The 16,083-nt window shown below is 40.3% G+C and overlaps 2 protein-coding genes across 2 annotated transcripts in view; one reads left to right on the top strand and one right to left on the bottom strand.

Moving 5' to 3' along the window:
• The window catches only part of mtus2b (microtubule associated tumor suppressor candidate 2b), a 70,345-nt gene extending 64,520 nt beyond the window's left edge, over positions 1-5,825 (top strand). The window contains exons 10-15 of the mRNA XM_036535943.1: positions 594-699; positions 1,218-1,291; positions 1,605-1,703; positions 2,942-3,061; positions 3,306-3,403; positions 4,873-5,825. Coding sequence (XP_036391836.1) covers positions 594-699; positions 1,218-1,291; positions 1,605-1,703; positions 2,942-3,061; positions 3,306-3,403; positions 4,873-5,080 — 705 coding nt within the window. The 3' untranslated portion in view covers positions 5,081-5,825. The remainder of the gene's footprint in view (positions 1-593; positions 700-1,217; positions 1,292-1,604; positions 1,704-2,941; positions 3,062-3,305; positions 3,404-4,872) is intronic.
• A 6,731-nt stretch (positions 5,826-12,556) lies between these two features.
• LOC118783740 (erythrocyte band 7 integral membrane protein-like) lies at positions 12,557-15,976 on the bottom strand. Its single transcript, XM_036537695.1, has 7 exons — positions 15,928-15,976; positions 14,969-15,072; positions 14,671-14,743; positions 14,417-14,499; positions 14,049-14,252; positions 13,379-13,513; positions 12,557-12,832 (listed from the first exon to the last, which is right to left on the bottom strand). Exons 1-7 carry the CDS (start codon positions 15,974-15,976, stop codon positions 12,641-12,643), a joined length of 840 nt encoding a protein of 279 aa, XP_036393588.1. The 3' UTR covers positions 12,557-12,640.
• Between the last annotated feature and the right edge of the window lie 107 nt (positions 15,977-16,083).

Raw genomic sequence — 16,083 nt, 5'->3', positions numbered from 1 at the left:
GAGCTGGCGCAGGACCATTCCCACACTGTACTGAAGTCAGTCTGAGAGCAGGGGAAACTGACAGGCACTGGGGAAGGACCATTCCCACACTGTACTGAAGTCAGTCTGAGAGCAGGGGAGACTGACAGGAACTGGGGAAGGACCATTCTCACACTTTACCAAAGTCGGCCTGCATGCAACAGGGTTGAATATGTACTCCTCTCCTGCTGCAGTGGAGTCGCTCTGATCCTAATCGTTTGCACAGTTTAGTTCCGCTGTACTTGACACATGCTGCTTGGGCTGCAGGAGTCCACACTCAGTACTCTCTCTCACACTGTGCCTTCACGCTGTCTGAATCTCAGCACTCTGTGTGACAGCTCTAAAGCACACACACACCGAAGCACGTGGAGATCTGTGTATTTACAGCTCACCCCAAAAAGGCTCTGTTATGTTCTTCTGCAGAACTCTTCTGAGGTCATTCAAAGCAGAAATATTGATCCTTGCCCCTTATCAGCTTTAGTAAACGTAGACATTATGCAGTTTAATACAAGCCAGAGGTATCACTGGCAACTGTTTGACATCGTTCCTGTGTGTGCTTGTTTGGCTCCGCCCAGATGGAGGAGATGAACGTAAACCACGAGGCGGCCATGATGGAGATGGAGAACAATCACAGCGTGACCATAGCAACACTGCAGGAGGAGCATGCAAAGACAGTGAGAGGTACGTGTTTCATGGCGGGGTGTGATGTACAGTTTACAACACTGGACCCTGGGCTTGGGTGCTTTAAGTTTGAGCTCTTGTATGAGGGAAACCTGTCATGCCTTTGAACATTAAATGCATCAGCAAAAGAAAAGACTGGGAGAAGGTAGAATTAATTCTTGTAAATTGGCCTGGGTTAGGGTATCTGCTGTACCAATAAGTAATAAAACAGTAATACGTTGGAGCTGCACTACAGTAACATTCTCCACAGCTAGAGGGAGACAAAGAACTGCTTCTGTACAGCAGGTATAAACAGCATCATTTTTCACCCTGCAAAAAAAGCATGTCTTGCTCAATAGATTTGTAGGTACAGTGCACAGCGGTCTGCACCAGAACTGTACTGCAGCACGTTATGATTGCTTCAGCTTCGGCTCTGTTCGAGACACTGCAGCGATTCTCATGTGACAGAATGACTGTCTTAATTGGGGGATGAGGGTCTGAGTTCATGCCGCCTGACTATGGAATTGCTTTTGTTGCAGACCTAATGATGGCTCATGAACAGCAGAGGAAGTCACTGGAGGAGAACTTTGAGAAGCTCAGACTCTCACTCCAGGTACGAAACAATGGAGGATGTTGGGAGGAGTAACAGTGGAACGTGTAAATGACACAAACATGATAAACCAGACAAACAGAAACGCTTTTAAACCGTTGTGTGTTTCTCTCAAAGCGACTAACGCCATTTGAACTGGAGCCAAATATTTTTAACTGTGAATGGCCACAAAAGGGATAACTAATTACTGACACTTCACTGACGATTACAGAAGGTGTGTTTGAAGTTTATATATGTGTGTGTGTGTGTGTGTGTGTGTGTGTGTGTGTGTGTGTGTGTGTGTGTGTGTGTGTGTGTGTGTGTGTGTTCTGTACAGGATCAGGTGGACACACTGACATTTCAGAACCGCAGCCTGCGAGATCGGGCGAAGCGTTTTGAGGAGGCGTTACGGAGAAGCACTGATGAGCAGATTGTGGTATGCAGAAGTGGGCACACACATACAGTGTACACATACAGGGGATACACAAAATAGTGGAAACATCAAATGAAAATGGACTTTTGTTCTGAAGGAACTAAATCACAATTAAAAGTTTACACATTTCGTATTAGTGTCATTACCAATTACCAATATGTTTGTGCTATAAACACATTTTAAAATCAATACTTAAATATGTGAATTTCTAAAGCAACATGAGTGATCTAACAGTTTTTGAAAGAGATGGTGCCTGGAGATGCATCAGTTACAGACACAGCAAAAGATTTTAATGTGTCAAGAAACAGTCTCTAATCATAACAGCATATAAATAAAAACTGCCTCAGGAAAGAGAAGCAGTGGTTGCAAGTCAAAGTTCATCAATAAGGATAGACACTTAACAGGATAGTTGCTGTAAAACACAAAGCATCTGCCTCAGAAATTACCACAGAATTGAATCTACACCTCTGTAACCCAGTCTCAACAAAAATTGTATGTTGTGAGCTTCCTCTGCTGTATGTTCATATACAGTACATACAATTACCATACTCGCACTGTGTCCATTAATGTGCACACATTTGGAGGAAAAGAAATGTGCTGGACACACCTTTACCATATATAAACTCACATACAGATGGAGAGAGAACATGGTGTAGTGGAGATGCACACTTGCCATATAAAAATGTGCATATAAACATTTATTGTACATATTTATACACTTAAATATCCTTTACACTTTTGTACACATGCTGTAGACCGCACATATGCTGTACACACATTCTGCATGTTCATCAATCCAGCAGTCAAAATGAGATAATATAGCACTCTGTGCATGTAATTGATCACATTTGACTGAGCTGTAATGTTACGCAATATATGTTGTTTAGATATCCGTGACAAAGAAGTAACCGCAGTTTGGGTGCTGCCAAATCCATCTCAGTATTCAGTTAAAAGCTCATTCAGGCCAGGATAACTGAGGGCTGAGCTGCAATGAAAACCAACGTACGGGGCTTGCCCCTAGGACCAGGGTTGGGTAACGGTGGATAAGAGAACAAAAGCCAGAAAGCTGTTTTTCCAGTCTCTGAATTATACTGCCAGGAACATATCACTCAAACAAAGGTGCAGTCTTGATGGATCTTTGCAGGGTGAAACCTAATCACACATCATCCCATGTACAACGCATGTAAGGCAGCATGCTCTTCAAAGTGCTCACGTGTCCCCCTGCCCTGTGTGGTGTGCAGGACGCGTTGGCTCCATATCAGCACATCGAGGAGGACCTGAAGAGCCTCAAGGAAGTTCTGGAGATGAAGAACCAGCAGATACATGAGCAGGAGTTGAAGATCGCTGAGCTGGAGAAAATGGTAAGATCTAGATTAAAATGACTTTGTCTTGCATGCACAAACATGTACAGTATATGCATTTTACAGGTCTACTGGGTGAGATCCTTCAATGTTGCGGTGACCTCACACTGTAAATTGTGCCTGTTTCTGACAGTATGTGCAATTTTTTTTGGAAAGATATCAGTGTATGATAAACAGCATTTTATTATTCTGGTCAGCTGAAAAATGTAATATTATGTTGTTGTTTTCATATATTTCTGAGCAGGCTCAGAAGAATGTGGTGTTAGAGGAGAAAGTCCAGGTGTTGCAGCAGCAGAATGAAGACCTTAAAGCCAGAATAGACCAAAACCTTGCTGTGTCCAGGTCTGTGGACCTCCGTCTTTGCCCTTCTATTTAGTGTTGTCTGTACAGAGTACTTACTATTAATTATATTTTTTTCCAAGACTCACTTTTCAGTCAGTCAAGTCAGTCATGCAAGGCCTTCATAATCCATTCTTGTGAGTTAAACTCTGTCCCCAATAGACAGAAATTACATCAGGACCTCTAGAGTTTTTAACTTACCCCCGATTGCAGTACTTGCCCAAACACTGTTAAACTACAGAACACGTGATCCTCAGAGTTTTTACTGGTCTGTGTGAATTCTGCTTAAGGCTGTGAAAAATGAAGACAACAAGCAAACCAAATATAGAACTTATGTAAATATGTTAATTTTAGAGTCATTAGCCTAAAAAAACACCAGAGTAAATTATCTTAACAACAATGCATTGGAGAATTGCAGCGTAATTTGCTTGTAATTGTATTAATTGTGCTAGTATAGTTTACTGTGCCCAGCATCTGTTCCATAATGAAGCACACTGGAGTATGTTGCTTGCTGATTCTAAATACCATCTCATCCTATAGCTAATCAGAGAGGATGGACCACATGCTTAGTTGAGCATTGTTTGTCCTAAAGCTAGGATCTGTTTTAGATAATTGAAATAAAGAGCCATATGTACAATGTATTGCTGAAGACCACACAGAGATATAGCTGTTAGGCCGCAGGGATTTATGAGAGAAACATGAGAGAAGAGAAATACTTTGATTCTTAAACAGTCTAAGAACAACATAAGAAGTAATTTCTTAGTGGGACACTATTTGACGATATTCATAGTTTGCATCCCTTCTCTGCAATAACCTGATCACAGACCACACCAAGGTACATTTACATTTTACATTTATTCATTTAGCAGACACTTTTATCCAAAGCGACTTACATAGGTTACAGTTCTTTACAATGTTATCCATTTATACAGCTGGATATTTACTGAGGCAATTGTGGGTTAAGTACCTTGCCCAAGGGTACAACAGCAGTGTCCCAGCGGGGATTGAACCGGCAACCTTTCAGTTACAAGTTCTGCTCCTTAACCACTATGCTACACTGCCGCCCGGTACATACACAGAATGTGTACAGTACCAGTCAAAAGTTTGGACAGACATGATTAAGATAACTGGAAACATGTATTCAAAGTTTTGATCTAAAGATGTATGCTTAAATGCTTGAAATTTGTTTCTTAGAAAGATATAAACAGTGAAGTTGATGCATATGTATGAATTTGAATGGAAAAAAAAAAAAAATTTAAAAAGCATTTTTGGGTACTTTGAAGAATCTCAAATATAAGTTCCGTTTGTGTTATTTCATAGTTTTGATGTCTTTTGCTGTTATTCTAAAATGTGGGAAATAGTAAAAATAAAGAAAAATAGGTGTGTCCAAACGTTTGACTGGTACTGTAAATACTGGAGAGACGTTACACTCTCGGTAACACATGGCTGCCGTGGCCGCTGTCCCCAAACAGGCAGCTTTCTGAGGAGAACGCCAACCTGCAGGAGTACGTGGAGAAGGAGAGCAACGAGAAGAAACGCCTGAGCCGCACCAACGAGGAGCTGCTGTGGCGTCTGCAGACGGGCGAGCTCAGCCCCCGCATGTCCCCATCCTCCTCGCCCATCCACCGGGCGTCCCCAGGGCCCGCGTCGCCCTCCCGACTCCACCCCTTACCCAGATGAGCTGGCCAAACTTTACCTTTTGTCCCCACACACACACACACACACACACACACACACACAAACCTCACTGTGTCTGTCTTTGTCTGTCCTGTGTCGTGGATGTACTGAGACGCCCTCCCCATTCGGTGCGGGGGTAGGACACTGCTGTCTTCTCCTCTCAGCATTTTTTCCTTGAGGTATACAAAAAACTTTGGAAAAACCCTTTCTCATCTGTCTTGAACTATCTTCATGTCCAGTCTGAGACTGTATGTAGAATTCAAATGGGCATAACAAGTCCACCTCCACTTGTAATATAAAGTACCCATTCTGAGATAAGAGCTCAACAACCATGTGCCCCCGGTAAGGGGCCAAGAAACCTCTTCCCTCTTCTCCTTTTACCCCCATTTCTAACATTGATGAACGTATCACAGGCGTGCTTAAAGTAACCCTAAGCAGTTGTGACATGTAAACTTTTGTACTCATTTCCTATGTTCCCTGTCTTGATAAAAACAAAGAGAAAAAAAACAAAAGAATGTGAAGGACATCAGCAGCTATGGTGGACTAAAGTGGCAGAGGTTTATCCAGGAACTGGATGATAAGCACATGGTGCCTGTCTTTCCATCTTTGCTTCTTCCAGCGCCACCAGCGGTGTTCCCTGGGCCAGGATTATGGATGTATGAAACACAAATTCAAAACACAGCAATGTCTTTAACAAATAGCGCCTTGGCTGATTGCCTCTTGCCAAGACAGCCTTCAGGTCCTCTTACCAGCAATTTCAATCATAGTGTAGTCATTATTTGACAAAATATACTTAATGTAGAAAGGGACTCTTTATTGTCCTCCATGTGGATAAAAACCTAGAAATCAACTTTTTCAAAATATCCTTTCAGATAGATTGGAAAGCACCAGTGTCTCTGTCAAAAACTGACTATTCAGACGGTCAATTTCATGTGCAGTAAGACACAGTGGAATTGATTGTAACTATAGTGAAGTACTGCTACTTTACAGGGCAGTGGAAAATGGAATTTACAGTGTGGCAAAATAGAGCACAAAATTTCAAGGAATATTTATTTTAAAAGCACTGGTGAATGGCACCTTGTGCGTTTGACACCTACAATCACAGAAAAGTAGGAGATTACATGTAGGACTGAATGTTTGTGTCATATGCATTTCCAAAATGGATGAAAAATTCTATGCATGCACAAGGGCAAGCTACCTGGATATACATAAAAAACCTGATGCACGGTGGACGCTAAATTCTTAATGGGCTACTGACAAAAGGACTGACTTACAGGGCACTAGTAAAAGTATGATAATGAATGTATAATGTATTTTAAGCATCATTATTCAGTTATAGTTACGTATCCACACTGAATGTGTCTAACTTGTTGACTTACAGTGTGATAGTATTCCAAATAGTTAGAAAGTGTCAGTCTTTTAATTTAAGGGGAAATTTTAAGCAGTCCTTGTGTATTCATGTATTGTGTTTACGGTGGCTAACTAACCAGTTGCATTGACAAATAGTCATGACTACTGGTAAGACACCACCTCAGAAACCAGTTCGGACAAAATAAATTTTTTTAAATACCTATCAGAAGACGAAGTGTCATGCACAGAAAAATAGCGTTAGTTAGCTAAGTAGGAGGGGAAACTAGCTAGCTACCATATTTACCATATCTTGTTTGTCGAATTTATGGCAGCAGTAAGCATCATGTTAGCTATGCTTTGTCTACAGTTTCCCTTTAAACTACAAACTTGACATGATGAAGAATGGCAAGCCACATGGAAAACATTGTGTAAAAGACATGTCTTTGCAATAGGGTACCAGTCAATATGGTCATACTTGCAAATGCATTAATTGGATCTGAGGAAACTATAATGCTTGTTTGTCATTTATTCTCTCTGGAATTCTCTGGTGATCATTACCCAGTCATGAAATCATAATGGGATTTTATTGTTAGGATGGGGTTTGCCATGACTGTAAACCCCTACATCAACAGCTGATTTAAATTCCAAGTTTCAGTAGTTTTTGAAACATATTGTAAGTAGTATCCTGTTGTCATCGTAGACTGTAGCAAAGGGCAAGCTCAGTCGCCCCACCAGGCCTGCGGTCAAGCTGCAGGTTTGGCACCCCGTAGACCTGGGTTCGAGGCTGGGTGGGGTGACTGCTCTCGCCCTTCGCTACATAGACATAACAGTGGAAAAGGAGGGATTTCTGGTTTAATTGTATGAGCAAATTCACTCAAGACATTGTATTAATCTCTTAAACTCTTCTAAATCCAGAGACATTTCCTACATCCTCCTGGGTAACCATTTTGAAAAGTTGATTTTTAGGTATGTTTCCCTTATGGGACATCCTGAGACCTTTTTTCCCCATTCACAGGGGATGACAAGAAGTCCACATAAGTCACAGAACCATTATGTGCATTTACTTTGTAACAAAACCATTGAATGTCAAAATTATTCGCACTACTTCATCTGAGGCCTACTGACCCACGATGTCTCACCAGGGCTATTTCGTCTGGGCTTACCTCTTGCTGCCTTGTGCAAACCATATCTGCTCAATATCTGTCCTCTGCCAAAAGCACTCATTTTCCTGTACTGCTCAGTCTCTGTGGTTCAGAGGACAAACAGATCAACAGGGAATGCCACTAAAGAACAGTTGATGATGCCAACTCCAGTTGTTTTCTATGACATTTGTTACTTGGTGGACATTCTTACTCATTATAGCATGTACTGTAAGTCTTCCAGTTGTATTAAATAATCGATTGCTGTCATTTTCTTCTGCTGAGTGGGTTGGGAGACCCCTGTCTTGTGGTATTAAGCAAGTAGGCTCTCCCCTTCAATGGAGGACCATTGGTTTATATGAAAGTAAGAGGTTGTGTATTGCTGAGGATTTACATTGTTATTACAAAACGCAGGTCAGGCTCCTGTTACCTTTCATTTGAAAGTATTTTAGACACTGGTTTAGGTTTAGGGAATGGTTCAGAGGAGAACAGTTTGTAATTGTCATTGTACTTTGAAGGTCAGGGATTGTTGCTGTTCATTAACTCGGAGCCATGTGTGATGTGTCTGGTTTTCTGCATCGTGAAATGTTACACTATGAGTCAATGAAGGAGAGAACATGACACTAAGACACAGTCTAAGTCTCGGTGTCACTTTGAATCACCATCATTCAACCTGTAGTATTGTAACCTGGTAATAGGATATTAGTTGGTTCCTCATCCTAAAGTTTACCATTGTCAAAAAAGAATAACAAGCCATGAATGGATTCCTGTCGATGCACACAGTACAGTCCTATTCAGTATTCCGCTGCTATGAAACCATCGCTGTTGGTCAGTCTTGCTGAAACCCAGCTTTTAAGCCAATACTGCAGATCAACACGTCAAGACACATCCGATTGACTTCACCCCACTGTTCAACGTGTCAGTGTTGTTTCATCCACTATTCAGTGGTTTGCCTTTCTACCAGAGGAACCTCCTAGAGGAAGTGTAAAATAAATAAAATCATGTATAAATTATGTACATGTATCATGTATAGGACATGATATTTTGCAGTATAGAATACCACTGCAGTATACAGAGTATGCAGGTAATTTCATGGGCAACTAGACTGAATGTACTGTAAGTTAATACTTTGTAAGAATTAATTTTCTCTTCAACTTCAGTGTGCTTACACATGCTTTATATTTGGTTTCTTCTTGAATGTTTCAATTTTGTGTCAAAGGTCAAGTCTAATTCCTCTAGAATGCATACTCATTAGAAACGAGCATTCATGGAATATCATTCTATTCAGTTGTCACACCTCTACTCTTGTTGAAATACACACAGATCTAATATCAGTTGGATTCTCTATACATTCATTTAAAACTTACTGTACTTACCATACTTAGCATAGATTATCTCCACTTGAGAAATCTTTTCCCTGCTTTGCTGAACATGGAAAGTTGAGATGAAGGCAGGTGCCTTTGACTATTCATAAGAAGGAAATTTGATGACTGTGAATATCCATAGATTTGTTGGAACAGCCAATAAATCAAAACAGAATGACCCTCTGGCTACATGCTAATGAGAATACAATGAAAAGCAGCCATTACTGGAAATTGTAAATCAAGCCAGAATGTAGTGCCTCCCAAGTAATACACAGTCTACATCAAAAATATACCTTTATTTTAGACTGCTCAGACACAATAACAGAAAATGAAGACTTTTTAAATACAGCAAATTGGATGGTGAGTACAGCTTGATTGTTAATATTGTTTTAATTATGAATGAATTTTGTATCAAAAACAATTCTTCCCATTGTACTGTAGCCTCAATCGTGGGAAGTTCTCAGGTGTTAAAGAGAGATATGATTCACTACAAGAGGTGAGGAGTTTATTTTGACAGATTGCCATCGTTTCAGACATCTCAGTTAATTGTTCATTGTTAGAACTTTGAAAACATGTACTCTCATTATTGGTCCTGTCATAGGTTCATCTGATATTCTGCTCTGACCATTAGTTTAAGAAGATAATAGTCTAGGAAAAAAAGTGTTGTATTGTGAAATACTGTATAAAAAACCAAACTAAACTCAGTCAAAGGTATCATTAAAAGCCACAAAGCGTAATGTTTTCTAGCTTCATAAGAGTAATGTGGTGATTGTATTATTATTATTATTATTATTATTATTAACAACAACAACAGCAATACAACAATAATTGACACTGAAGAGCAGAATCTCTTCATTTGTCCCCCTGCTTTCTCTGATATTACAGTCTAGCCTTTAGTTCCCTAAATATAATTCCTCTGTGGCACAGGATCCATCCACTGCTGTATAAGGAAGGCAACAATAGTACATATTTACACATATGTACATAAAATAACCTCAAAATCAGGTACTGAAACTGCACTGACTGTGCCTGTGTCCTGTGGACATAACCATGTACCCAACAGCTGAATGTTCGCTCTGCTGTAGAACAGAAAGTCCAGGTTGCTATAATTACGGGGAGGGGGGAATTTATGAAACAAGTTTCTACCGTTTGTTTTCCTGACTTGGTTGTACAGATTGTTGTATATTTATTCCGTAGGCCATGTTTCAGCAAACATGAAAGCATGTCTATTAATCTGTTCGTTTTGCTTTGTTGTGGGTTTTTTTTTAAGCATTTCACTATGGTAAATCTGTAATATTAGCTTAGATCATTTAAACTAAGATTGTGAGGAATGAATTAAACACATTGTATGTATATGTTGACACATTTTATTGCAATTTTGGTTCAGATATTAAACTATGTTATACAAGATATTTATGCCTCAGGAAATGTGTTTTTTTTCCAGCAGGTCCTTAATCTTGTCTCTTTCCTTCTCTTCTGGCACTATTTCAGGATTTGTGCCGTCTGGGTGAATATGGAACAGACAATGTCTCAAGGGATAACTGAGTACACACAAAGCTGTAATATTATATATATATATCAGCCAGCCCCACTCTTAATGAAAAATGTGTAAATCCTGAAACAAGAACATGTGGTCCACCATCGATTGCTTTGAAAAGGAGATAATGAATGTAATTAGGTTTTAATAACACATTAACCATAGGAAGTCACTGTTCATTCTGGGTTATTCAAGACTATCCAGGGATTTTCACTGGAAGGGTTTTCTGGTTAACAACCTTAACAACCACTGTCTTTTTCTACAGCCTCAACCTGGCTTACGTGATCTGTGTTCTCCAGGAGAGTGTGACACCAAACAGTCACCATTATTTTCACCAGCCAGTGGCCCTTCCCTTCCCAGCCTCCACCCGTAAGATAAACACCTACTGGCTAGTATGCTGCTGGTCCTCAACTTCTGTAACATGTTTAAGTTGGGAGAAACGTTTTTATCCTGTACATGTTCTTGCTGTTGTGGACCTAGGTGCTAGTGGGCTAAAGGTACGTCCACACTTGACTTTCACAAACTTTGTTTGCACCAGAAGACATTGTTTTTCAATGGCAGCCCTATTTAAAAGCTCTTCGTTCTCTATTTTGAAATCCAGTCCTGCTAACACTGGAAAGCCAAACCAGCGAAACAATAGCCCACAGAAATAAATGTGTTTAGGAGGTTGGACATCGTAGCAATGTAAAGGCCATTCTCTGCTCTTCAACAGCACATACCATTGCAATCAAGTGCACTTTGCTGCCATCTACATGGCCATCTTAGACAGCTGTCTTCTCTCTCTGTCTGCATATGGATAACATCATGGTTGTGCTTAGAAAGGGTCCGATTGAGTTGTTCCAATACCCATTCTTGAGTTTCAACTACTCATGGGCCCACATTCAGTTTCCAGCAAAGAGCCATGTCAACATAGATTTTAAAAAATTGGAGACAGGTATGCTTGGCTGCTTACTTTCTTTTAATTGGACAGAAAAATTGAAGTAAAAAAGTTTGTCAATATAATAAAATTACATTAAACCAAAGCCCTTTCAAATAGGATTTAGTTAGCCAGTTGTTATGGTCCATAATTTTATCACACTAGAGATACTGATATTCTACAGTATGTTATTGTCCTATTGACTATATCTAAACTTTTACTATACACTAACTAATGTTACAGGGACTAGCTAATATGTTTATAAGAAACACTATGGTGAACTAATGCAAGATGGATAAATATTTCGTTCGCAAATTGGTAAGATACATAATTACGTATGTTCAGAGCTAATAACCAGTGTAATAACCACTAAGATATTTTAGGATTGGATGGGTAGCAGGTCTAGTAAGTCTAATAGTCTGTAGCTGGTGACCTCATTCCTCTGATCTGATGCTATCTAGGCACAAAATCTCACCATCATCCTGGACCCATCATGGCAGGGCTGCTTCTGACCTCATGCTCAAAGGTGACAGCATCAAACTCTGGCAGTCCAATGATCTGTGAAAAAACTGCATTCTGATTTAACCTGACCATGCTGATGCAATTTACCATAACTTCTGAGCATTCTCCACAAATCTGTCATCCTTGTGCCTTGCTGTTTAAGCACACTTTTTGTCTGCATTTGTAATTTTGGCTGCATTCTGCGCATCATTCCTTATTTAACTGACTGCTGCATAATGTCAAAACTTTACAAACAAAAAAACAAATCAGGCAAACGTAGACATCCATTTTTGTTGAAATTTTAATTCAGGTTTGCATGCATCAAAACAAACAAAATAAAGTAGTGTTTTGCGTTGCATAAACAGTCAACAGTGCTTTAAATATTAATTTAAACGTTTTAAATGAAGTTGCATAAAACAGTAATAAATAAATATGCAGCAAGGGAGGTAGGAAATGTCTCTTGGCATACAGTTCAGCGTTTACATTCTTTTGTCAATAAAATCTAAAGGTAATATTATATATGTCTGTATCATTTTGTAAATATAAAAATAATATTTTATTGCCATATCCAGCTTATAGGGTCATAGTGATGTTACGTGTTCACTATTGAAGCACTTCAGGTACACTTAAGCATATATCTAAGTTTATTTCTCAGCAAAAAACATGTCATTATTTCACAGGTTTAGAGGATTAGGCATGATGCGCATTCATGTGGAATGATAACGGGCTCCTGACGGGACCTCTTTGTCAGAGGACTCACTTCCTTTGCATGAATGACTGCATCATGTCAATCGGGAGGGGGAAGATAATGGTAGAGTTCTTCTCTGAAGCGATGGTGTTGAGGGTCTGTAGGTAGCGCAGCTGCAGGCCCGAGGGTGACTCAGCGATCACCATCGACGCCTCCTTCAGCGCCCGTGATGCGTTCATCTCGCCTTCTGCCGCAATCACCTAGAGAGGGGGAGAGAGAACAGGGAGAAAGAGGGAGAGAGAGAGAGAGAGAGACAGACAGACAGAGGGATGTTTGTTAGGAACAGGACAAAAGCTACTTTCCATGTACAGAGAAGTCTTTGAGAATGTTCCATTATCTGTGATTTCTGTTAGCTTTGTGGCTGCCAAAAGTGCCTGTGTAAAGTCTGCACCAAAGGCAGCACCTCTGTACAAGTCAGATAAAATCAAGGCTTATTAATTATTTCATTCAAATGGCAGAACACAATTACTGTAAACTGTGTAATGTTTAAAATTACAATCAAGACCATTTACATTAAAATGATTACTTAATAAATCTTTTTAAAACACATAAAGAGCAATATTTTTTACATGATGTAAAATTAAAACTATGTATGTTCATTGAAGTGACATTGTACATAGCACAAGAGCTACAGATGTAAGTCACTCCACAACCACAGATGACGCATGACTGTTTGATCAGCAGGGAGGAGCACGGAGCTGTTCTGTAGGCCCTGTCAGTCCCTGTGTCCCTCAGTCTGTCCTCACCTTGGCCCTGGCCTCCCGCATGGCCTCTGCCTCCGCCGCCATGGCTCTCTGGAGCTGCTGGGGCAGCTTCACATCCTTGATCTCCACCCGCTCCACCTTAATGCCCCATGGATCAGTGGCTTCATCCAGAGCAGCCTGTAAAGTTCCGCTTAGTTACTTGATGTCCCATAAAATGCATGTGCCAGAGAACACCTCAACATATTAACATTAATGTCAACATTTTGCCATTTAGTGCCTGAACATATTGTGTGGTCACTGAATGTAAGCTAAAGTAAATTAACCTAGTGAAATCAGTTAGTGTCATCTTAACTGCATTAATGCGAAAGAAAAAAATCTCATGTCCTGTGTTTTCCGGCCTGTTATTTATAGGCCTCTCTCTGATAAGCTAGCTTGCTGTCTTGGACTAAACAGAAGCTGAGCATCTGGTGGAACTTTTTTGAACTGATGATGTGATGATGATCTCTGTTGTTGGGACAATATTTTATAAACCATCAGCAGTCCTGAAAATTACTATGAAAATGTTTCTTGATAGATTTTTCAATGCTAGATTGGAGATCAAAATGTAGGACAGTGTTGCAGTCCCCTTCAGGGACATCCTCTATGCCTCTTTCCAATTTTGGTGCCTACAGGGAGGTGGTGCCGTATAGTCCCACCCACCCCTATTTCCCACCTGCATGCTGTGCGAAATGCCCTCTCTGTCTGACAGAAGCTCCGCCAGGTTCTTGGTGCCCAGCACATTCCTCAGGGTGGTCTGGGCCAGCAGACGTGTGGAGAAGTTGGCATTAGACACATTCGCCACTGAGGAGATAGGGCAGTGGACCCGGAAGTACACTACGCCATCCACAGACACTGTCACTGAGTCTTTGGTCAGGATCTAAAATAAAGCATAGGTGTCACTGGAGCAAAACAGCCTCCAAAGCTCACATTATTATACAGGTGCCAATTGAGAAACTGTGCCATTCATTTATTAAAATATATTTTCGGAGCTTCATTGCATCAATGCCATTATTGGGGTCTTGTGTGCACATGACATTGTACCTCTTGGGGTGGGATGTCAAATGACACTGTCCTCATGTCCACTTTCACAAAGGAGTCTGTGCATGGCAGTATGAAGAAGATACCTGTATGGAAGAAGCATATCATGATTTGTTTTTGGATGTTATGTAAAGAGTCATTCATTCTTCAGTGGTATAGTACCATAATGCAGCCAACCCAGTACAATGCACATCAACAGATCATTACAGCAAAGCTTTAAACTGTAACATATGATTTATGAAAAGCTGCCATTTGACCTGGTCCTTTGGCCTTCTTGTCAGGAATGCGACCCAGTCTGAATATGACCGCACGTTCATACTCTTGTACGATCTGGACAAGAAGGGAGAGCACAATCTAAATCGCAATCTAAATTCAACCAACAGACAAACATACCAGAAGTGACCCATGCACAAACCAAGACACACATCTGGGCAAACAACATCTAAACTTTACAGATGCGCTATACTGGTTGTTGAATCTGTACATTACTTTATACTGTGTTTGCAATAATTGGGAAGTTCATCTATGAACACTCATGTAGTTGTGGTTACATACCTTTACACACATGAATATGCTGATTGGAAAGGTGACTATCACCATCATGAAGGATAAGATGACTAAAAACCAGCCACATAAACCGAGGTCACCCTTGTGTTCTCCTAATATGGAGAATAGAAAACAAATATTTTAATTTTCTTGCCTCCTGCATAGTGGATATGTGTTGTTTTATAAGGTCAAATGAAGTGATTAATATTTAGATGTCCAAAGGGCTGAAGAGGTGCAGACAAACTGTTGTGAATTTACATTGCTTTGTACTGTATGACATGACATTTTTTGTGTAAAAGAAACAACAATTAACATTATAATTGCTTGCTTTTTTGGTGATTACTCATGATTACCCTGGGCAATTATGAGAACAGTTTGTTTACAATCCTTTCTCACACACTGTTCATGTTCATGTTAAGCCACAAAAAATAAACTTCCAGAATTGCTAAGATTAGCGTAACTCATATTGCTTGTGAAAATTAAACCTAGTGATCATGCAAACAGCTTCTTGTGACTCTTGCAGAACCTGGAGTGGGCCTCAACTGATGGCTGTTGTTATGGTGTGGATGACAACTGAAGCAACAAACTCTAGTCACATGTCTCCAGCTCTTACTCATTCTGCTGTGTAATCGGTGTTCCTATAGCAACCAAACTCCGTCTCCAACGCTCACTTTAATGAGCAAAGCCCCAGGCACTACAGGTAAACTGGACGAACAGGTTATTTGCCTAGCGGAAGCAAATATGCCCGAATATTCTGCACCTGCAGGCAGGTTATTCAGTACTGCTCTTCCTCATATTGCCTGCCGCCAGATATTAATTCACAGCTCTGAGCACGTGATCTTACAGTATCATATCTCAAAGTAAAGCTCACATCTCCCTGCTGAGCTATTGTAATAACATGCTTCATCTAAAGGGCAGCAGACATCTTTTCACTGTTTATATAAAAAAATGAGTCAGCTTTTACTTACCTACTAAATTGTCATTGCTGCTATCTTGAATTTTCCCGTGGTTCGCCATCTTGCTGAGCTTGCTGTATGAATGCACAGAGAGAGTCACAGATCAGCTCTGGGGACGGTAGGCAGCAATAGGGATTGTTAAACAGTTCTTTTTCTTTCATAGGCGTG

The sequence above is a fragment of the Megalops cyprinoides genome, chromosome 9 (genome assembly GCF_013368585.1).
Source record: "Megalops cyprinoides isolate fMegCyp1 chromosome 9, fMegCyp1.pri, whole genome shotgun sequence".
NCBI lineage: Eukaryota > Metazoa > Chordata > Actinopteri > Elopiformes > Megalopidae > Megalops > Megalops cyprinoides.
This window is presented reverse-complemented; position numbering and strand designations above follow the sequence as displayed.